Source organism: Camelus ferus, chromosome 17, assembly GCF_009834535.1.
Source record: "Camelus ferus isolate YT-003-E chromosome 17, BCGSAC_Cfer_1.0, whole genome shotgun sequence".
Taxonomy (NCBI): domain Eukaryota; kingdom Metazoa; phylum Chordata; class Mammalia; order Artiodactyla; family Camelidae; genus Camelus; species Camelus ferus.
Window position 1 is genome coordinate 47,115,379 of NC_045712.1, and position 24,641 is coordinate 47,140,019.

Genomic DNA, 24,641 nt, shown 5'->3' on the forward strand with positions numbered 1-24,641 from the left:
GAACAGCCTTCATTAGAGGTGGGGAGGTAGGGGGAGGCTCAGTGGTAGAGCACATGCTTAGCATGCACTGGGTCCTGGGTTCAATCCCCCGTACCTCCTCTAAAAAAAGAAAGAAAGAAACCTAATTACCTGCCCTCCCTTCCCCACCAAAAGAAGTAGAGAGATAACTACCCTGTGTTGAAAGCATGAAACTGTCTACCATAAATATTCATAGTTTCCTACTAAACTAAAGTAAAAGTTCGGAAAGCTCTGTTCCCTTATTTATATTTTTCCCATACTATTTAAGTATGGTAGAATCTTTGCACTATTTTATCTAAGCTGCTAAGCAATTCAATGACAGGTGTCCTGAAACAAGGCTAGATATAAATATTTGATGATCGTATTTATTATAAAGTTAACATTCATCTCAGGGTGGAATTTAATTTGTCTAAGGATACTTTCTAATTTTCGCAGAGAAATATCACAGGAGGCTAAATGTTAACATTTCAATTCAGTTCAACAACACTTATTGTTGTAAATGTTTGTCAAGTTGAATTGAATTAAATGAACATTTCTGTGAGCATCACTGCAGACTCTGTGACCTGTATTTAAATATCTGATAAATAATCCCTCTTCTGTCCCGCTGTTGGTCATCATGGTTTTCTTGCCTAAACTTTCCACATCCTTGCTCTCCAACACTTCCAGTTCTGTTCTCCCACCCCAAGGCCAAGTGCCAAGGCAGAGTCCTTTTAGCCATGCCACTTGGGATGAATGTGAAATCATAAACTTGGAGAAAGTTTCTCTAGGATTAAGAATTCTCTAAGTGCTTTATTTTTCCTGATTTTATTTTCACATTGAATGATTTGCGATTCTGTTCTTTAGGAAAGACGAACCACTTTCCCACTTTTGAGGTCTGCTCTCTTTGCTGGAGACTACATGCCGTTGTGGGCTGGTGAACTGTCTCAGGAGGAGGGAAAAAAGTCCCAATTTGTAACGTCTGCCAGTTTCCGTGGTGTAAATATTCCTGCCGTGGAAAATTGCAGGCCACCAGCAGTTGCAGTTTATAAATTCCTGAGCATTTAGCAGCTGGCTCTCACTAGCCAGTACAGACTAGCTCCAACCACCAGTGGTTATGTGAGCCTGCACGATCGGTTCAAGCCACTGGCGAGTGAGAGTTAAAATACCAGTTTCTTATCAAGTCGACTGACCTGCGGCCACTTGGTTTAGAGTTTACCCAACAGAACTGATTCTCATCTGTGGCCAGAAGACTCTAATTGGCCTAATTTCTAAGTCATAACAACATCGTTTTGTTTCCAAGAAGTATGGTTTCCTTCAGCAGACAACAGCTCTAGCAAAGTAAAGCTACACATGAGATGGTGTTGCTGTTTGAGGGGCATGTCTGTCAGCAGCCTGATTGAGATCGCATGTCCATTTCCCAGGCCGTACCCTAGGCTGGGTCTCCTAAACACGGGAAAGGCTGCGCAAGTCTTTCCTCCTGGCATATTACAGTAAAGATTGCACAATTCCATAGAAACAGTGTTCCACGTGCCTGAATCTGAGTGGAGCTTAGTTTTAAGTTTTGTATATTGACCTTCAGATTCAAGGACCAGATTTTGATGGACCAGTAGACAGTCATCACCCTGATCAGATACCTTGCTCCCTCTTCCCTTGAAAAAGAAGAGCAGACCTTGTCAAGAGGACAGTGATTCCTATTTTATGAGTTGTCAGAAATCCAGCAAGAAGGAGCTAATTAGTTCCTAGAAGATCTCTGAGGCTTTTCCTAATTTCCATTTGACCCTTGTCTTTCCCATTGATGAGAGAACATTTGTCGCAAGAAATATTCATGACTAAATGCTTTCTCCTTTGTTTGTTTGAAAACCAGTGACATTAGGAACCTAAAGCAATATGTGATTATTAAGCATGATTGAAACCCAGAAGGCTGAGGTTTAAAAACCACCATTTCTGGCATGAGGCAGGTGATTATGCATCTCGGATATCTGCTTAGGAAAGCTGAAAATGTGTTACGATACCCAGGGTTGCCGAGGGCACCTTGTACACCTTTGTTACGACACTCAAGTCAAATGGATATTCACTAAGGGGTAATTTTTAAAGCAAGTCGAGAAGAGTCATGTGTGTAAGTCTTTTCAACAACAACAAGCAGCTCAGGAACTCCCATTCTGCTGCTCGGCTAGGTCTCTAGTGTATCATTTATCTATTCCCTTGACACACAGTCTGTGCAATCTTTCCAGTGGAGTACATTTCACTGACTTGCATGAACACTGAGGGATTTATTGTTACCATTGCGGAAGAGGTGAGCAGTTACACAACGGCACTTTTGTGCTGGTGTGTTTCTCTAGGTGACAAGAAGGAGGGAGTCTAGAAGACAATGGAAGGGCCAGTGTTTTCATTTTTTTCCTTTATATTTGTAATGTTAAAGACATCACAATGCAGTAGAGTGTAATATGTAGGTGTCTGTGATGAATCACACCAGCCAGGCAATATGTTCTAATATATGCAGAGCATACAGAAAGCAGATGGAAAAATAAAAATCTCAGGCATTCTGGGAGGCTCCGTTGCATCAGAAGAAATTTCAGATGAGGAGATGAGACTGGGGGAGATGCTCGGTCCAAGGCACCCCTGGGAGACTCCAAGTGGCTGGTGAACTGAGGAAAGGATTGGAAGGGCTATTCCCAGAAAGGAGTGTGCATCCTGCAAAGGGCAAATGGAATGCACAAATATGAAAGGGACTCATGTAGCTCAGCGGAGAATTGAAGATCTTGAATGTTGGAAGCACATTTGTAAGCAAAGGAGGGGAAGCGTTTTTAGAGCAAGATTTCATTAATGTATGCTTTAAAACTGAGCTGGAATCTTACCATAATGAGTTTTCTACCCAATAGGATTGGTGGAAATGCTTACTAATGTGCACATTTCTTTTCTCTCGTCTCTCTTTTTTTGCTAAGCTTAGTGGGAAGGATAGTGAATTTGATGAAGCTGTTGTTGCTTTTTTAATCCACTTACCTGGATGCCTTTTGGTAGAAGTAGTTTATGGTTCCTGAATTTTATCCAAAAACTCAATGTACATCTTTTTTTTCCCCTGACTTGCATCAGATAAGAATAGAGGTTTGTTTTTTTTTTTAATGTATTTTTATCTTTAGGCTGTTTCCATATATTGAAAAGTTGCAAGGAATAAATCATCTTATGAATGTAGGCGGGAGTGACTCAAATCCTATTTGGAGTCCCTCCCCAAACTCATTTCATTTAAAGATTTATTTAAGAAGAGGTTATGTTCCCTATAGAAGAGGCACTTCTAAGCTAGCTTTTCTGAACCTGTGCACTGTGGGGTAATAGACTTCCAGAAGATCTTAATAGATGCTCTTCCAAAAAAGAGTTTCCACAGTCAAAAATGTTTGGGAAGTGCTGACTAATACATTAGTCCTCTCTTGAAGATTCTACACGTCCATTAGCACATTAAAGGCTCTGAGGGGGCTTCTCATACAGAAACATTTTAAACTTTAACCAGTATGCAGACGTTGCTGACTGTTCATCCAAAAACCATTCTTCCTTCTTCCTTGCCAACAGAACCTTAAAGGTTTTATATAGCTAGCAATATTCCTGCTGGGAGCATTGGTCTAAGCCCATCCTCTTTGCCAATCATTATTTTAGGGATGGGTATGTGACTCAAGTTCAGTTTATCTTTTTATATAGACAATAATTAAGCCCGGGGGCAGATTCCATGTCGATTTACTCTAGATTCTCAGTGTGACTTCATATCTCACGTAGCGTCACACTTTGCTTGGGGCATTTGAGATGACCTCATAGACATTCTGTCAATGGCTACACCCCACTTACCTGTAGCGTGGTACCCATCACCAGTCTTCCTTCCCTCTGGCCTCATCTTGGGGAAGATGATGCTGAGCTTCCTGGATCTTAAAAGAGCTGACAAGCAAGACTACACACCAGAAACCCTTTCCTCCAAGCCGGCCAGGTGGTTTAAGTACCTACACTAAATCCCCATCAGATATATGAATGTGAATCCCACATGGTCAGAGATCTATATCCAACCTGCTTTTTGTGACTTTCACACTTGGGTTAACGTCTGATGCTAACATGTAAGATAGACATCGTCTCATCAAAAAGCTGTATCTTTTTACTCAGGCTCCCAGCCATTGCAGTAGGTTCAGCAGCTTCTTTCTAAATCCATACCTGTGCCTAGACCCGTGCTTATTTCTAAGCCTTGTCTCTGCATCGGGAATCACGGTTTCATTGAATGTCAGTCATGTTCATGGAATTTTCAGATTGCAGACTATAAATTTCATTGTGATTTTGTTTTTTAGGTACCTAGTAGAAGAAATCAAGAAAAGAGAAGGATTCAAGTTACTGATGGAGGTAAGTGATTACAGAACTGTGCTGTGATTTTGTCCGTCAGCAGTGATGCAGGTGGTAATTTTCTAATCTGTTATATTTCGTTGGTTTCTGTGTTGCAGACTTAGAAACAAGTCATTATCTTAATTCATAGAGTCCATTATGTTAATTTGCTCTGTTAGTGAGAGTTTTTCCTTTGTTGGGTTCACAGAGAACACACTTGCCTTTAAGTATTGAAAATTAAAGTGTTCAATAATACTTACCAAGGATAATACTGAATAAATTATGACCTCTGTCTTGATATATAAATTGCACAATGATTGCACTGCAGATACTCAGCTGTGCTATAGTCATGCCTGCATGTGGAAAATCAATTAAGTGAATGTGCAATAATGCATATAGCTTTGTCTTTTTATAAAATAGTGAGAGCATATTAGCTTTGGAGCAATGGGAAAGTAAGTTATTTTGTTGTTGGATTGTTTGCTTTGTAAGAAATAAGGTGGTTACAAAGATAGACAACATTGTTTTTTTCTCCTAAAGTATATGGTTAGAAAACATGAAGAATAATACTTAATCCTAATTTTTAAGAAATATAAAGTGTGAGGTTCTCTCAGATCCTCTTATAGCATATACTTTATAGCAATTTTTTAAATGATGTAAAAATCACCTGGAGACTGCAGCCTAGGGACCTATCCTGTGTATAAGCAGTCTGGGTATCCATTCATTCAGCAAGATTTATTGAGCAATTGTTATGTGGCAGGCACAGTTCTAGGCATTGGAGATACAAGACTGGGAAGTTTCCTACTGTCAGGGTGTTTACATTCAAAGGGAAAGTGACAGGCAATAAACAAGCAAATTCATACACAGGAAACGTCAGGTTAGGGGAAGTCTTAAGAAAACAATAAAACAGATTCATGGGACATAATAAATAATTACAAGTAGCCTATTAGACGGTTCCAGATGTGGTAAGTACCATAATGAAAATAAATAGTGGAGAATGCTGAAATGGGGGTGTGGGTGTGGGTGGCCTGCTTGGTTTGGGTGGAGTGCGTAGAGCCTGGGGTGTCTCGGCGCTGAGACCTGCTGGTGATGTAAGCAGCGTGCCCTGCAGATGCTCGAGGGAAAGGCACTCTAGGTAGAATCAGCAAACAACTGCCCAGACTTAAAGCTGAACAGAGTTCTATGTGTTTGAGGAGCCAAAAGAAGGTGCATTAAGCATGGGAGTGGGGTGCATAGAGTGGGTGATGGTGTTGGAGCGGTCGGCAGAGACCAGAGCAGGTGGAGTCAGGGAGATCATGGAAAGACTCTGGCTTTTACTCCAAGTGTGATCATTGGAGAAATTGTAAACAGAGGGTTGTCTGACTTTCATTTTTAAAGATTGTTCTGGATGTCCTGAGAAGCGTGGGAGTGAGTGGTGGTGGTGGTGAGGGGAGGACGAGATAAGAATAAGCCAGACAGACTAGGAGACTGTTGTAGTAACTCAGGGGAGATACGGAGACAGTCCTGATGTGGTCCTCCGACGACTCTGGGAAACTCTGCCCCAGAGAATCCTGACCATGGCTTCCACCACTGTCTGCAAAGGGGGCATCAGATTAGAAGGTTCTAAGAATCCAAACTTCCTGAAAACTAGGGATATAGAGGAACTTACAAAGAGAGCAGAAGAATCCACATTTAAACGGCTTTCTGGTAACACAACAAGAAGCAAGAAGACAAATTTCAGATGTGGAAGATTCTACAGGACAGCTGACCTGGTTTCTTCAACAGGTCAGTGGCGTGAAGGAATAATGAAGGGGTGATGACGACCACTTCAGGGGTCAAAGAAGCTCAAGAGGCATAGCACCCAAAGGCAGCAGACAGGCCTGCTGGAGTCCCGTTTCGAATGAGCCAATTATAAAAAGTAAATTCTGAACACTTGGGGAATTTCTAATGTGAACTGGTAGGAATAATCAGTAACTCCATTATTGCATGATAATGTCATAACTATAGAAAAACATGTCTGGATTTTCTAGAGATGCACGCTTAACACGTAAGGATGAAATAACGGCTTTGTGATTGGCTTGAGTCTGGGTTTGAATCACCTTTTTGCCTTTCTTGAGTTGGAGTTGCCATCTTTGTTTTCTCGAGGTTGAGTTGCCTCTTTGTCTTCTCAAGTTTGAACTGCCTCCTTTAGTTCTCTGGCTGTGGGAGCTGTAGGGCTTATGGAAAATGCTGTTCACCTCACAGCCGCACAGTCTTTCGGTAGAGCTAAGAGAAAAAGTCATGAGAAAAATGATCAGCTGATTCAAAAGTTATTTATATATTCTTCCTAAAGGCTTAGAAATTGATGGGGGAACCTCCTGCCATCATCTAGGGAGTTGCAAACATTCATTTTCTTGTAATGAAAGTTAAGGTGCATTTTAATCATTAGGCAGCCTTCGACTTTGGATATTTTATCTCTGGGAGCCAGATGGCCCCAAAGTAGTGAAGGTGGCTTCTTCCATGGTATTCTAGCGTTTCTCTTTATAAAGGGTTTTGTGTGTGATCTGCATTTTCCTCTTTTCTCTGTATCCATTTGGAGAAATAAAGTAAATTTATACCTTGAATTTCACATATAAATGTCGAATTGAGTAGCCTCTTTTTGTTAACAAATGCCTCCTTTGGGTTGATTAAATAGAGCCCTAATGCACGCTTCAGGGAAGAGATTCAAAGGTTTGCTGGGCACCCAAGTCTGTGAAACTGTAAGTCTTTCAATTTAGGGAAAATCAAAGTCTATAATTACATGTGTATTTTCCACTGTTAAGCAGATGGCAGTGAGAGTGTTAAGTGGAACATTAGAAAGAGTAAATGAACACCACAAGACGGAGGGCCCAGGACCTGAACATCTTTTCCTGAAAAGAACAAAAATAATGCCTATCTTCTTGAAGATGATTGAAAGTTATCATTTCAAATGAATTCTGCATTATTCATAAGCCCCTGAAAATCATATCTCTATTTTTCCACATTGGATCTAAGATCTAATAGATGCTTTCCTAGAGGTATATACTATCATTCACATATTTTATTTTGATCTCTTGGGAGAGTCATAATTATTCAACTTTTTGTTTTTCTCTTCCCGAGTTCTGCATTAGAAAGAGTTGTTTAGGTTTCATAGACTTTCTGAGTTAGAAAGGATCTTCAAGGACATCTGGTCAACTTCCTGCTCAATGCAGGAAACCTCTTTTGACAGTTCTTGTAGCAGGAGGTCAACTTCTGCCCGAACATTTCCTGTGTAAAAGAATTCACAGTTTATTCCTCTTCCAGGAAGCTCTGAGTATTCGTATTCTAATACTTACTGAATCCTACTATTAATTTGTATCAAGTACATTGCAATTTACAGTTTTTAAAATGTTTTTATATAGTTTATATACATCACAGCAGCCTTCTAACTGCTAAATCCAGTGCACATTCTTTAATGTTCTCTTGGTGGACTTCTGCCGCATTTTGTACCGTTACCCATGCCATCTCTCTTAAAATTCTCTCCTGCCTTGGTTTCTTTGACTTTCTCTCCCAGTATTTCTCCTTTCCCATGTGACTGTTTCTTCTCAGTCTCTATTTGAAGGTCTGTTCATCTGGTTCCTGCTTAAATGTCCACTCTTTTGTCTTTGGTCCTTTATTTTGTCCACATACTCTCCCTGAAATGTTTTATCCACATCTAGACCTTTGTCATCAATAGTCTCAATAATGTCTCCATCCTTGACTTGTCTCCTAAATTCAAGTCCTTTGTGTACAGGTGCATCCTGGAATTTTCAATGAGGCTCCCAACTGGCAGCTCAAACTCACGTTTCTAAAGCTGAGGTGTGGCCGTCTTCTTCACCAAAATTTTTCATTCTTCTTTTTCGTTGGAACTATGATCTCTCTAAACACAAAATCTTGATGCTGTCTTCGCTATGTCCCTTCCCTACTCCTAAAGCCATCACCATGGCTCAGCCACCCACCCACCCCCAATCCTGAGGTTGGCGCTGTCTCCCCACTCATCCCCTCCTTCAGTCTTAGACCCCTTTAGCCCGTCTCCGCACTGCAGCCACACTGTGGACTTTGGAAAATGAAATCTAGTCCCTAGACTGAAACTCTCCAGTTGCCTCTGGGATCAAGTCTGAACTCTCAAGCGTGGTGGATGGGGAAGCTCTTCATGAAAGGGTGCCCGTCTCTATTCCCAGTATCACCTCTCCCCAGTACACCCTGCCAGCTATTCATTCCAAGTGCTTGCATTCGCCCTGAACACACTGGCTGCTACCTGTGTACTGTTTGTTTTGCCAGGAATGTTTCTTGGGTTAGGAGAAATGTCCTCTTTTGAAATGCTCATCCCATGCAGTGTAACTGCCTTCACCTCACTCCGTTACTATTCTCTGAGTTCCTAGAGATAAAGCATAAAGTGTAAGTCATTTTTCACATCCCAGTGCCTGGTCCAGTATCTACAACATAGAAAATTTTGAGTTCTATTCTGTGCTTAATTCTTATTAAGTTGAACATTTCCATTGCTCTTCTTTGAACATGCTATACTTTTTTAAAGTTCCCCTTCAAATATGTAGGCAGAAATTAACACTGGGATGTGTCTCACCCAGTACAGACTTTAGTGGGGCTGGGGCTGCCCATCCACTTGAAAAGAGCAGCTCTTTCTATCAATATAGCTCCAAATAACAGTCACTACACTGCTAGAATGGCTTCTGGGTGGCAGATATGGTGGTAAATATTGGAAATAATCTCTTTACTCACCAAACCAACTCTGTGGAGGAGACAATATAATCTCCATTTTATAGAGGAGCTGAAGCTTAGAGAGTTTGACACTTGTCCAAGCAAACACTTGATGAAGTTGGGATTCAGACCACATCCATGTGACTCCAAAAGCCAGGCTTTTCGTGCCACTACATGCTGCCTTTGAAATGTTTCAGTACTCCAACCAGATAATTAAAACTTGTGAGCTTGAAGTCAGGTAAAATTCACCATGACCCCCTTCTCCATGCTAAAATTTACATGATTGATTATTTCAGTCTATGTGCTAGATTCTCCATTTTTATTTATTAAAAAGCACAGTGCTAGCTTTGTTGTTTTTTATGATTATGATTATTATTATTAATCTAATGACATTGAAGCAAGAGAGTTGAATTTCTTTTGACAAAACTCAGCTTTAAAGAATGCAAGCTATTCCGTCTTGGTGACCATTAACATTTTCCCCCGTAAGGGTCTCGTATTACTTGCTAAATTATCCTTGCTGGAATTGACATCAAAGATTTATTCTTGAAATATATCTATATTTTTTCTCTCTTTGACAATCAAGATAGGATGAACCCATCGTTTCTTTAGTGATACTTTTCTGCCTCTCTATGAATTTTTAAAGATTATGACAATGCTTTTACTGCTACAGGATTTCTGTACCCTTCATCATCTATCTGGTTTAGACACTTGGATTCCTTCTCATACCTTCTCAATGTTGTGGTGTTAGGCGGCATGGACTGAATGTAGTCCTAAGAGGTCAGGCTTTCACACATGTAGGGAATTCAGTGGCAGGTAATGGTTCTAGTCTGAAATCTAGGGCTTTGAAGCCTCTTGAAGTACATCTTTGTATAAAATAGAAGCTACAGGGGCAAAGAGACAGGAAAAACTTAAATATGTTCCTTGTGAACATTCAAGGGATGTTTATTCCAACTTTTAATAATTTGGGGAGTGACTCTAGTAAAGGTATTCCACCAAATGGAGCATCAAATTTCCTCCAATAAAATGAAGTGTCAGAAGGGCTTCACCAGTTTTCAAATGTCACAGCCCTGAAGCCACACCATGCTATAAGAGACTGGGCAGAGACATCACAGATTTGTCATTTCCAAAATATCTAAACTGAAACTTATGAAAGGAAGCAGATTTAGAAGGTGGTTCAGAAGGTCTTGGTCCCAACTGATAAAATACAGGGCAGATCTGGTAGCAGATAAAAACAATTGCAAAATGATTCATAATGCTGCCATGCAAATGAAAAAGAATGGCTAATTTCATGATGTATGAGGATCCAGCCAGAAGACAAAAAATGCACAGTAATTTGAAGTGGGAACGCAGCACATGGAGAATTTCTCTGGTGGCTTCAGCAGCAGGTGTACTGAAGTCAGGAACGATACGGGGAGGATTGGCGTGGCCCCTCCACAAGGATGATATGCAACTCTGTGAAGACTTTGTATTAAAAAAACAAAGAATTATTATCAGAGGTTTTGAGTCGTGGGAGATTGCCTCACAGGAGAGAAACAGACCCTACAAAACACAGAAATAGCCAATACTATAGAGGACAGCCATCACTTCTAGAGCTGAGATAGCTGAGAGGCAGACTTGGTTGGAGAGGGCGCAGTGTGGCTCATGGGATGGCAGGGAGGTCCACTGAGGTGTCACCCTGGTGGGGTGTCTAGGATTCCACCCGCTGGAGTGCTGGAGGACACTGATTTCAGGGCACTGCCGTATCCTGGAACTTACTTGAGCTGCCCCCACAGGTGTCAGAGAAGCCATCCAAGGCAAGGCACCTGGCTGGCAGCCCTTCCCTCTGAAGTTCCCCCCAAGGAGAGTGTGCAGGGAACAAATATCTATGGGTGTCCCCCAGTGGCCAGGCTGCTGTGAAGCCACCCCAAGGGGTGGTGCTGAGGGACGCTTTTTAGGGGGGTCATCAGTGCTGCTGAGAGGAACCACACCTACTGCAGGAGACCCACGAGGTGACCACACAGGACCAGGAGGAGGTAGCTCATCCTTCTCCTGTGTCCCTCCAGCACCCTCTGCTGATAGTTTCCTACTGGACCAGATGGTAAGGAGAAATATTTATAGAGCCCCCCTCCATTACTGTAAGACATAAAGAAAAGATGGATATGTAGCTGAGAGGGAGTAGATTGATAACTGGCACAAATGGTATCTGGAAAAAAAATCTTCCCTTGATATTAAGACACAAATTCCTAGAATCTGATGAACAATAATAACTGTATTTTTTTCTACTTTCTAATCAACCACAGTTACTTTATTTGAAAAGATTTATTCACATTAAGTGATTAAATAATTTGAAAGCCAGTACATTCTATTCTAGAGAAACCAAATTAATTATAAATTAGACAGCCAAGTGTACATTGTGCAGATTCGTAAAGACTGTTGTAGGCTCATGATAAATGTTGGTGGAAACTGAGTTGAATTACACAGTACTCCATTTTGAACTACTCTGTGTTTTGAAGATTTGTAGCTCTTTTTTTTTTTAATTAATTATTTTGGTCAAATCCAATAAGTACATTACAGACTTCACAGGTGAAAGGATGATCAGATCAAGAGCTTATCTCCTTGAGCCGGGAATGTTTCTGGGCTATCACTTGTAATTTAGAATCCACCAACATCAAAACTATAGTATTTTATAGTATTTTAAGATATGAGATGATCACTGTTTCTTTTCCTCTTTCTGAAATGCTTTGACACTGAAGCATAACTCTGTTGGTTATTGGGAACTATTATAACCCTGGTTATTATCTATGAACTGTGTTTGTGGTGAAAAAATGGAAGTCATTTCAAATACCGTCAGCCCCAAGAATCAGATGAGAAAAGTGCCAAGTGGGTGGACATGACCACAAGCTTTCCTGAATACGATTCTGTGTGTCTCATTCAAAACCCCCCAACATCATGTCCCTAATCACCTGCTCATTGAATACAAGTCTGTGACGGCCTTTGGCATGCCGTGTGTTTTCGTCCCGTGAGGGTGCAGAGTGCGATGGAGAGCCCCTTGTCTATGTGACAATGGTTGCATGGAAGCCGTTCTGGAACCTTATTTCACATTGAACCAAATTGTTTCTGATAGAAAAAAAACAAAGCTAGATTTCTAAAGAAGATGGCTAGGCTATGGCTGCTTTAGATCAGAGTTTATCAAATATAGATCATGCACTCCTCACTTCAGAATCACCTGAAATGCTTCTTAAAAATGCCAGTTCTTCAGCCGTGTCTCTGCCGGACTTGGTCAGGCTCTGGGCATTTTGAGCCCAAGGACTGAGAGTCTGCATTTTGAGCAAGCCCTCTATCTGACTCACACCCTTCCTGACACTGGTACTTGAGAGCCAGGAGTTGAAGCAACGCTCTTTTTTTTTTTTTCCTTCTGAAGCTGTATTGACGAGGGTCACAGCAGGGCTGGTTAAGTGAAGCCCAGGTGGGTCGTATGTTATCCACTCACAGGAGACCGGGGACTTTGCATTTGTCAAGTGTAGCACACAGTAGAAGACACCTTCGGCTGCCTTAAGTAAAGAAGGAGTTATTGGAAGGATATGGTGGTGTGGGAGCTAAAGGAGAGGCGTTGAAGAAGGAGGAAGCAGGGCATCTCTGGGGATCTGTGTATCAGGCGCTGACTGATGTTCAGAGCTGGGTTGAGTCAGCTTCAAGCTTCATGATACTTATTCTTGTGCTCATCTCTTCTCTAGAGGGAAGAGTTTCTAGGTGCACCCAACTGAGAAGGAGATTTCCCAGTAAGCTGTTAGCAGAAGTGAGGCAGAGTGGTTGCCTACTCTATCAGATTCTGATGTTATTAACGTAATACACACATAATGACTCTTTAAAAACTAGCTAAGAGTTTAATTGCATCCTAAGATTAATCTTAGATTAATAAAACAACTTTCAAATTTCTTAATCCTCAGCCTGAATATGCCAATATTTGCTTTTGGTACATTCCACCGAGCCTCAGAGAGATGGAGGAAGGACCGGAGTTCTGGGCAAAACTTCATTTGGTGAGTAATAAGCACACTGTATTTTTCGTTTGGATCAAATAGACTCAGTGCCCATTGTCTGTTGATCCTATAAATAATTCTGTACTTGTAAGAACTCCTTGAAGATCTAGAGAAGCTGGTTCTTAGTCTATAAAAAGCTAATGACTTGCCAAACCATTGTAAGTACAGTTAACGTTTGACAGATCAACATAGTTGACACACACACTTAGGATAACCATGCTGTTTGCACAAGGGTTGTAGAATCTGTCAGAAGTTCTGATTCCCAGTGCATTTCAGAGAATGTGAGCTGGTGACAGGACCCAAGTTGTTAAAGCCATGCAATGAGTGGCTTCTTCCTTCAGCTCTGCTGGTGCATGTCTGTGACTGTTCGCATCACCTCACACGCAGATCATGTTGAAGTCTAAATCTGGTGCCGTTTGTGAGTGTGAGACGTTCTGTTCTTTCCACCAACGAAGGTGGCTAAAAAGCTTATGCCCGGGGGGGTAATGGGATAAAACAGAAAAAAGATGCCAGCAATGAATTTGAACTGATCGTTGAACTAAATGTGGGGAACGTGTCTTCACACTCAGCTGGTGAGGGCTGACCACCCAGAGTGAGGAGAAGCCCCAAGTGCTGGAGTCTTCCTGGGTTGCTCCTGTACCTCCCCTGGCATGGCCCTGCCAGGGAGAGGCCTGCCCTTAACCCGGGTTCCCGAGAACTATGCAGTCTCCTGAGTCAGTCCTGCTGGACTGTCCCACTCCCCTGCTGCGTGGACGCAGTGTAGATTGAATTGAGTCAGTGAGCAGTCCCCTGAGGACTCTGTGGCCATGTCACGTACCATCGATAGGGCATCCTGTGTCCCTTGCCTCCTCCCTCTCCAGCTCAGCTAGTGGCATGAGCCTGTTTAGTAACAGCCCCAACTTCTGCAAACTCCTCTCTACCCTCGGGGGGGAAGTCAATGAGAGTTTTAGCAGCTTTTACAGGTGACAGCCTCTAGAAGAAAAGGGAAAGCTTCCCAGTTAGGCAAACAGACCAAGCGCTCACTATGCCTGGCACCAGAGACACAAACAGAAGGGGCTTGGTCCCTGCCCTAGGAAGCTCATAGTTGGGGAGACAGATGAATACAGAGATCAACACATGGTAATTAGCAGGTGCCTGGTTGGAGAGAAAGCCTGTGAAAGCAGAGAGAAAGGATACCTACCCTGGATACCTACCCTGATGTGTGACACTAGAGCGGAATCCGGCAATAAGTAGATGCGAGTTGGGGACAACTGTGGAGAAGTGGGTTCTGGGAAGAATCTTAAGACAGGAGGGTGGGATGGAGACCCCAGGGGGCAGAGGGGCAGCGGCAGGAGTGGGAGGAGAGCAGCAGGCAGGGGGACGCACGGGGACCTCGCCTTCCATGACAATGTGCCTAGAATTTGTGCCTGGTTAGGAGGAGGAGTGAAGACCATGGTCTTGATTCCAGAGCCTCCTGGGTCCTCTCCTGTGGCATCTTCCTCAGTCTCAGACCACTTCTGGTTTATTTATGGCTCATTAAGCCTCTTGCAAGGTTCACAGTACGTCCCTAATATGTCAGTGTCCCTCTCCTGGTCCACCCTGAGGCCAGGCATCCGAGATGGGGAGACGTGGCTGGTGTGCCTGTACCTTTGCCCAGACAAGCCCTCCATGAGCCCTCAGTGCCGCGCTCCTTGGATTTCACTTACGTTTTTGTCACATGCTGCAAATGGGGAAGTGTTAAAGAACACATTTCAGACGATAAGTAGCTCATGAAAGGAAACCAGAACTGGACAGCGTGAGAATTTACTACTGAGGTTTCCGAGGACAGTTTCCACTTGGATGGAAGGCAACAGACATTTCTGGTGGCATTGGGGGTGGGGTGGGATAATGGCTTGCAGTGGGGAACAATACAGCTACCATTTTTCTCGCTTTTCCATTGCTAAGCAGTCGAGAAGGTAATATCCGTGTTTTGCGGACTCAGTACTGTTGCGTGGACCCGGATCAGGATAACTAAATCGTCCTGTTATGTTTAGGGACAGTTTTGACTTTCTCTCCCTTTACTTCAAGAAATACTTACATTGTCTAATCTTGGAAAATTTGAAATTGAGAAATGAGACATAAAGTCAGATAATTCAGCCCAGAAAACACTTTTAATCTTAACTGGAAATCGACTATGAATCAGGTCGTTCTCTTCTGTCCCCAGGACTTGCCCACAGTGATTCTCCTTTGGTTAACATCCACGATTCTCTGTCCCTTCATTTTGGGAACACTCTCCTGTCATTTAAAGCCATGGTGCCCTCGCCCAGTCTGGTATCATAGTGTCTTAATTGTTCTGGTTGTTTCCAATTCATAAACATGTGTGCTGCAGACAAATCGTCACTGGTTCCCAGATTCCTAGTTTCCTCTCATCCTGTCTCTCGGCATGGGTGTCTGTGCGTGAATTTCCCAAGAATGGGAGGCAAAGATATCTATTGTTGGTCTGTGTGGTTTTATGCTTACTGTAGTTCGAGAATGCAAGTGGAGGACTGATAACCTGGAATGTACTTAAAGCACCCTTGAAATTTATTTTGGGGTTTATCTTGGATGCAGAATCACAAACAAATAAATAAACAGAATAAGGCTTGGCCCCTCCAGTTCAGACCAGTGTCCAGTTGAGCCATCAGACTTCAGAATCGGCGGCATGATAAGTCTTCCCCTGGCAGCAGGAAGGCAGAGAGCTATTTGGTAACTGATCTGGAGTTTCACGGTGTGTAAGCATGCGTGTGTGTGTGTGTGTGCACGCATGTGTGTGAGACCTCCTTTGAGATCACAGTCACTCTGCAGTCTAATGACACTCTGACGACCACTCTGTGACACTGTGTTCGACCACTGAGTTCCAACCGCTTCTCTTTTTAAGATGTCATCAGGAAATGTGCTTCTTTCTGATCTTTTCAGGCATCGCGGTATCCTAGGTCTTCATTCCTTCCCTGTGCAGGTGGCACTTGCCTCTTTTCTGGCCTCTGCCTCCTGTGTATTTCCTCCCTCTCCACACAGTCAGACCCACACTCTGCCCAAAGCTTCGGGCTGGCTCTGTCTTCTTCACCGTAGCAGCTTTAAACCCGATAGACCAACGACCCCTGTGTATAATAAACACTGTTAACGTTCCTTTTACTCTCCTGCACTGATGCCAGTAGAAACTATGACCCACCTACACGTAATTTTGTAAAAGGCAGTAGAAGACCTTACATGTAATTGGAAGGGAAAAGAATCTTTGTAATAAAGAGATGTGCTTTGTCTCAGAAATATTTGGCATGACAACACTGGAAGACAAGAGGACTTGATAAGATCCTCACACAGACTCTCAGAATCGTGGTGAACCATCTACAAATGCAGACTCTTCTCAGTAGATTGTGGTGCTGGTGCAAATCACAAGGATGGAGGGTGTTAGTGACAGATTTTCACAAAAGGTGCACAACTCTTTGGAAAACATTGAAGAAGACATTTTCCCCTTGATGTACATGGTAGGAGAAAGCTTAGCATTTTAAAAAAATGGGCACAGAGGGGTTTGCACTTGGCATGTAACCCAGAGTCAGGTTCTGGGGCAGCTGGCATCTCTGGTCCCCACCCTCTAAACACCAGTAGCAACCCCTAGACATCACACAAACCAAAAACACCTGCCCAAATGTCACAAATATTCCCTGGAGGTGTAGTGCTAGTCCCTTGAGAAGGACTGGTCCACACGACAAAAGCTAGTCCACCCTGCTCGGCATCTCAAGGCCTCCATGCCCGAGCCGCAGGCATGAGTGGCAAGAAATTTAAAAGAACCTAAATATTCAACTATAAGGAGCTGGTTAAAATGTAGTGTGTAATTTATATGCAAATTTCTCATGCATAGGCAATTAAAACTCTGTTCCAAAATAACCGATTCATAATTTATTATTAATTGAAATAATAAGTTATAAAATAGTCATGATAGTATGATGCCAGTTTTGAGAAGCTGCAGTTTGTATGTACACAGATACTTACATGTAACATAGTGTCTGCAGTTAGGTACGGGGCAGACAATGGCATCAAAACATTTCAGCAATGGGTGATTTTTTCTTTCTTTTGTAGTCTTCCGCAGTTTCTTAATTTTCAGCAATTACTGTATATTGCTTTTGTGAAAATAATAACAACAACAGAAACAGTAATAATAAAGCCGAGTACAGAATACCTGACCCAGTGAAACCATAGCGTCCTTGTGTATTTATCCAGACAAAGGCCGTCCAGGTTTGACCACAATCTCTTAACAGGTAAAGAAAAATTGAGCATTTACTTCAATATGTGTTTATTGTTTTAAAATCATCTACATGTATAAAATTTTAAACATAATAGGTGCGTTTAAAAATACACAAAATTAAGTTTTTGTTTTATGGTAGAACCACACAATGGTTTATTATTCAACTTTTTTTTAATTGAAGTATAGTCAGTTTATAATGTATCAGTTTCTGGTGTTCAGCATAATGTCCCAGCCATGCATATACATACATATATTTGTTTTCATGTTCTTTTTCATTATGGATTACTGTAAGACATTAAATACAGTTCCCTGTGCTATACAGAATAAACTTGTTTATCTGTTTTATATATGCTAGTTAATATTTGCAAATCTCGAACTCCCAGTTTATCCCTTCCCGCCCCCTTTCCCCTCAGTAACCATAAGATTGTTTACTAGGTCTGTGAGTCTGTTTTTGTTTTGTAGATGAGTTCATTAGTATCTTCTTTTTTCTTTTTTTAGATTCCACATATGAGTGATATCTTAGGGTATTTTTCTTTCTCTTCAAAATAAGGCTTTTCAAGGATGGACTTAAAATTTAAAAATTTTCAGAGATGCCTTAATCTTGTCCTTATATACCAAGGGCGGGCGATCTTCTTTGGAGACCATTATATTACCCTAGTCAATCAATTAGTTTGCAAACTGTCTTCTCTCATGACTTGCTCCCAGACTTAGTATGTAATTTGTCCTCGCTTCCCACTTCTCTCTGTCTCCCTCCTTGTCTCTTTCCTAAAACGCCCACGCTGTCTGCACCGGCTTCACGTTCAGAGGCTTTGCCGCGGTGCGAGTGGCAGCAGCTTCCCAGGGCTTCCCGAGAGCTGCCCGCACAGGGCAGAGGCGTTCTTTGCTCTCTGAAGTGACTCCAAGTCAGGTGACGCGTGCTTGTTTCTTCTCACCTCAGCAATCAGGTGCAGAAGGCAAGGGAGAGACGCCAAAGATAAAGTTGAAGGAGCAGGACCCAGAGAACATAACTGGAAGCTCCGTCCGCTTGCTTTGCCTCCTCGTCACTCGGTGTTCCGATGCAGAAGATTTCCTCTTTTGTCGACCTTTCATAAATAAACCTGCATTACAACAGCAAAAGTTACATGCTCCGAAGTCATTAACGAGCTGCCTTTTTGTACTCGTGGATGGTCATTTCGACGGCTTTCTCTTGCACTGAGCTGCAGATTTGTGACAGCGTTAGTTTATTTATAAAAGGCTCCTTTCTCCTCAGCAGGAGACAAGGAATAAATCTTTTAGAACCTACTTGATGGGTTTATTGTTTTACTGCTTATTTGGTGGTATAACTTCATGTGATATTCCAGGTATCTTTGGAGAGAATTTAGTGCTCTTCCTGGCAGGTTTCTGATTAACAGCACTTGAAGATGAGATGGGCACGATCGTGGACTTCCAAGGACTCCCCCTTCCTGGGTTTGCCGGCCGGGTTTCAGGGCCCCAGCTTCACTTCATTTCCTCCCTGCACGTGCGTGCGTGTTCACACGAGTGTATATGCGTCCATACACATTCTGAGCTCTGCTGTGTATTTTGAGGACTCATTCTAATGTTCTTTCCCTCGTCATCTGCATCATTGGCTTATCAATCACTCCTTTTTGGATTGTGAACTAAAAACATCCATTTCTTTTTTTCTAAATTTTTTATTAAAGTGTAGTTGATTTGCATGTTAGTTTCAGGTGTACAGAAAAGTGATTCAGTTATCCATATACGTGCATATATACATTTTCTTTTCAGATTCTTTTCCATTATATGTTATTACAAGAAATTGAATATAGTCCCCTATGCTCTACATTAGGTCCTTGTTGAAAAACACCCATTTCTTTAAAGATGTGGCAAGGGTGAGGTTTTTGTTTGTTTGTTTTGTCTGTTTTTTAAATTTTTGAAGATGAGTGTCTTTTTTAAATCTGTGATATAGAACTTATAACATCTTTAGAAATCATGCTTGCTAGCGGATATCACTTATTTTAAAGCCGTATTTTTTTAGTTATATTTAAGGAGAATCTAATATGGAAGTGTCTTTACATAAGGTGTTTCTGAGTGTGACTTGAGACCCTCAGGTGATGGCTTGGACGTCGATTTCGAACATGCTTAACTAATAAATGTCCTATGTCTTGCGGGCACCATATTCCCTTTCCCCAGACTATTAAGACCTGAGATACAGTGCGGTTCTTTTAAGGCGTCTTTCAGGTTGAGATGCTGTTTTCTGCAGCCTGTCAGATATTTTGCTAGTCGTAGTCAGTTTCTTCTATGTCATTCTGCAGTGGAGGGTCAAGGAGCCCCTGAGGTACGTCCCATGAGTACGGCTTTCTTCAGAAGTCAGCTGGGAAGCTGGAGAGTCCCTTCTGCTGAAGGACACAGGGTACTCTGAACGTCTGACAGCTTGTCTGCTCAGCGCTCTTCTGCAGTTGTGTAGTCACGAAAAGTTTCCAGCAATTTGCTTGTTGGATACGCACGTTCGGGGGGGACACTCACAGTGGGTTGTCCTTCATATTCAACAACACCCTTCAACACACAGGACACATTTTTCAAATTGGTGTTGTTAATTTATCTATCTAATATACTGCTATTTGGTCTTCAGACGTTGTCTTCAGGTGCATAGTGGGGAATTTCCATGGAGAGTGACTTGAACTCCCCAGGAAAGCCAGACAAGTACAGATGTCCTTGATTAAAAAAATTTTTTTCTTTCTTTTATTTTTCTGTCCTAAGTTTAACAGGTCAGAGCTGGCCTCCTGCAGCTCACTCACCCCAGTGCCCACCTGTCCACTTGGGACTGGCTGGTCTGCCGGGCACTTGAGATAGCAGTGATGTGAAATGAGGCCAAAGAACAGAGCTAAGGCTGCGTTTCACAAACACCTTCTTGTGCCTCGGGCTCCTTCTGCACACAGGCAGGAGTGCAGGCTCCTGGATGCCGGAGTGCAGCTGGCCTTGTCTGTAACATTTACACGTGAACCAAGTTGATCCCTTGAATGTGCCAGTGTCTTTAGTCTGCGCAAATCGTAAGGCTCATTGGAAATAATTCTGGATTTCCAGATTCACCAGCGTGAGTGTTGAGGAACTGCAGAAACTTAATCAGTTTCATTGAACACTTACCACTGTGTCTTGTGTGTAATTTTACTCAGTTTACTCATCTGGGGTGGCAAACCCAAATACCTATAGAAGCTGGGCAAGTAACATGAATGAGGGAGGTAGTCTGGGCATAATGCAATAGAGAGTGGTGGGGACTGGGGTAAACTGGAAAGCTGTGGCCCCAGATAAAGGCAGCAGCCTCTACTCGGCTCCAAAGCGTGGTCGCCACACATGTTTTGAGATGCTGGGTTTATAGATACTCATGCAAACTGTCCTTTGCCTTCACTATTTTAGATGTTGGCAAATGAAACGTGTATCATGTCAGTGGGCTCTGGTCTTGAGGCTTTTAGTTGGCAACTCTTACCTAAATTCATCAGTGCTTGATCACCTGTGTCTGCACGTGTGTCACCAGAAACTCCCTGAGATGAGGGGGTGTGTCCCTTTGTCTGTGATCCTCCAGGGTGGCCAGTGTCTGCCCCACCGACAACTTTGAGGGATGTCTGAGTTCCGTGCCATCTACCAGAAAAGGAACTCTGCCTTGATTTCCTGAAAACCTTAGCGGGGCAGTGATGAAAGCCAGAGAGGAAGGTGCAGGGTCTGGAGGCAGGGAGGCAGGCACAGGAGAGAAGAGCAGGAAGAGGCATGTGGGCGTGCTGGAGGCAAGAGTTCTCCAGACAGGAATGGCTCCCAGCCTCTCTTCTTTGTTGCCCTAAGGGTGTGTGTGTGTGTGTGTGTGTGTGTGTGTGTTTGTTTGTCTGTGTGTGTGTGTTCCAGATGTCAGGATGTCTGCCCATTCCTAATGGGAAGGGCACAGTCCAGCCTGTTGAGGACCATGTTGGTTCAGACCATAAGCATTTCACATATTGAACCAATGACCTAAACATTAGCCCTGGCTGGGACCCCTGGAATCTCTGCAGGACCTCTGAGGCTGAGAGTCATGACAGTGACTGAGATTGACTGTGAACCTGGGCAAGGAGGACGGTGGCTTGAGGCCGGATTTAATTTTATTTAGAGGATGTAAACTACCATGACATTTCCTGCACACCTGAGTTTACAGAGCAAAATTCATACCCACAACACAACCATTAAGGAAATTGCTCTGGACTTGATGCAGTATTTATTGTTGCAAAACAAATGGACCCTGGACCGAAAGAAAAAATATATATATTTTGTGCAGAAAGTCAGTGAAGTCCCTTTGCCAGTACCAAAGCTGCCCCCTGGTGGCACTCTTGCTCATTTTTCCTTTCCTAGCTGGGAAGTGATGCTAAATACTGAGTGAATAAAAGCTGTTACAAAATGTGACAAAATCACAGCGTCACTGTTGCCAGGCTACTGGATTGGGAGGCACCAAGAACAGCTCACCTGAGTAAGGAATTCTCAGAGGATCAAACTGGCCCGTGTCTTCACTTCAGACACATTTCTGTTGCTCCTCCTTCATCTTCTTCCCCTCATTTCCACAGCAGACGCTTCTGTGTTTACCTTTGTGTCTGCTGTGTGGACCTTAGCCTGCCTGGAATCACATGACCCACTCCCCTCTCCCGCTCTGCCCTCCTGCCCTCTCCTCTCCCGCCTTCTCTCTCTCTCCTTCTTTTTTTCTCAAACATATTGCTCCCTTCAAATGATAAGCTCCTCCAGGCTCTGACCACCTTAAAGGAAATAATTTTATGATTTTCTCTTAAAATTGTTTCCCCCTCAAGATACATCTCTGTCTCTTTCTTCATCCATTTGGACTAAACTTCTGAAAAGAAAAGCTTAAAATTTCTCACCCTGACTCTGGCTGTGTATTGGGATACTGACCTTCAAAAGGTTGCGTTTCACCAGTAAGAAGCCAGCACACAGCTTTCCACTGCACTGTGGCAAGACTGGGTGTTGCCTGTTTTGGGGGGAAATGTGACTCAAGAGAGGTGAAAATCCTATCTTAAGTTTGCTTTACTTCCGTTGTGTTACTTGTTGGTGGGCTGAAGCATCTGCTATTTTTTTTTTCCTTTACCCACGGTGCTTCTCTGTGGATTCACTGTTTTTCCCTTACCTTACATATTTATATTTTGAGGTCTGATGTTTTCCTTACAGATTCGAATGAGGGTATGTAGAGTTTTAAAGCCCTTTTTGTCAGACAGAATGCAAATATTGCCTTCAGTATAATGTCCTTTTCATTTCAGTCTTGCTGTTTTTTCATTGTACAGAAGTTTTAAATTTTTTATGTATTCAAATATGTCAGTCCTTTCCTTCATGATTTATTCCACTGCTTCAAAGCTGAAGTTACTGTTCTTTCACAAATCTGATAAATATTCCATTCCATCTCCTGCTGGTTTTTCTGTCATTCAACTTTTTTTTGTATTTAACTCCGTCATCCCTGTGGAGGTTATTTTTGTGTACAGTGTAAAGTATGTGTCTAACCTGATCAGTTCCCCAATTATTATCCAGCTATTCCACTTTCCTTATGAAATAATCTTCCTAACACTCTTTATTATGGGGAGCTTGTGTTATCATGTGTTACATTTTAAAAAAAATACTTTATTCTATTTCTTGATTTTCCAATCTGTTCTATTGATCTGTTTTTCTGTTTTTGTGCCAAGAACAAAAGGTTTTAAATGGTGTTGCTTTAGAGTGAGTTCTCAAGGCTGGTAAAACTCTACCCTTCTGATTCTTTTTTAAAAGAGCATTCTTTAATGTTTAAAAATCTTTTTTCGTATTGCAGAACTTTTTCTTAGTTAAAAAGACATCTTGTTAGGACTAGTATTGATGTTTAAAATCACTGGATCTAGAGTTAAATAAATAACGCCTTTGGTCCTCACTGGCTGCGGAACCCTGGACAAGTTACTTATAGTCCCTTTGCCTCCTCTTTTTTAATTAACAGCATGAGGATAATAAAATCACCTACCTTTCAGGGTTTTGATAGGTTTGAATGACATAATCCAGGTAGAGTGTCTGGCACAAAGTAAGTGTTCATTAAATATTACCTTGCATTATTATTAATCCTGTTTCCCCACATTGGAAAGACTAAATGACCCTCCAAATTACTTTAAATACCATAATAAACTTTCTAGAATGCAACGCTGATCATACCACGCTTCCATGTTTCCCCCTGTCCCAAAGGGTGGGGCCTGCAGTCCCTCGGGGACAGCAGGGATCTGACTGAGCTCAGCCTCTTGCCCCATCTCCTGCTAATGCTCATCAGAGCCCCTGTACTCCAGCCAGCTGAGCACCTGCTCCTGTCATTACTGGGAGAACCAGCCTCCCCTCCCACTGCTGCTAAGCATGCTGGCTAGGCAGGAGATAAACTCGGGGTCAAATCCTGACTTCATCATTTCTTTGTGGTGTACCTTTTGGAGAAGTGCATACTTCCCCTACGCCCCAGATCCCCCTCCACAGAACCACAGTCATAATGATGGGTCATGGATTCGCACAGGTTGAATGAGACAGTGCACAAAGCCGTTTTGCACAGTACTAAGTAGGACTGGCAATGTAATTTGCAGAGCTCAAGGCGAAATAAAAATGTGGGACCCCTTTTTAAGAAATTATCTAGAGTTTTAAAACTGTGATAGCAAAGCATTGAACCAGGATTGAGGCCCTTCTAAGTGGGGGTGGGGGGTGTGGCTGTGTGACCATGCTGATTGCCCGCCCTGGTGCTCTGTGTCTAACAAGGGAGACAAACATGAGTGTTACCACCTCCACGTGTTTTCTCACACACTCCCTTGCTCTGCTGTCTTCCCTTCTGTCTTCTCACCTATGCATCCTTTATTTTTCAATCTTTTTTGGGGGGAGTGGGTCGGGGGAGGTAATTAGGTTTATTTGTTTTAATGGAGGTACTGAGGACTGAACCCAAGACCTCATGCATGCTAAGCAGGCACTCTATACCACTGAGCTCCACCCTCCGCCTCACCTCTGCATTCTTCACGCTTGCTTACATGTGCAGTCTTCTCCCGGAGGCCCCAGAGATACATACTTGTTTCCTCCTCAGAAAGGATACAACTACGATGTATCTTCTCGAAGCCTCTTAGTGTTTTCTACCTGGTGTAGAGGGAATCTGGGGGACTGACTCCACCTTAAAGCGGGCTGTCAGCCTCCCTGCTTTCCCAGGAAGCATTTCCTGTCACCTGAGTACAAGTACCCTCTCCACTCCTGTGACATCTTTGCTGCCCTGTCTTGGACGTTACCATAAGATAGCAACATTTGGGGTGGGAAGTGGAAAAGATGGCAATAAGCCAGGGAAGAGAGGGGAGCAGGCAACGAGACGTCAC

The 24,641-nt window shown here is 42.7% G+C and overlaps 1 protein-coding gene across 2 annotated transcripts in view; it reads left to right on the top strand.

The window, feature by feature from the left end:
• GADL1 (glutamate decarboxylase like 1) overlaps positions 1 to 24,641 on the top strand; it is a 134,164-nt gene that overhangs the window by 80,613 nt on the left and 28,910 nt on the right. Inside the window, exons 13-15 of one of the 2 annotated variants that reach the window (XM_032459372.1) lie at positions 4,314 to 4,365; positions 12,978 to 13,067; positions 18,242 to 18,540. In XM_032459372.1, coding sequence (XP_032315263.1) covers positions 4,314 to 4,365; positions 12,978 to 13,067; positions 18,242 to 18,499 — 400 coding nt within the window. In that variant the 3' untranslated portion in view covers positions 18,500 to 18,540. Of the gene's footprint in view, positions 1 to 4,313; positions 4,366 to 12,977; positions 13,068 to 18,241; positions 18,541 to 24,641 lie in introns of those variants that run through there. The other variant, XM_032459373.1, reaches the window with a different exon arrangement.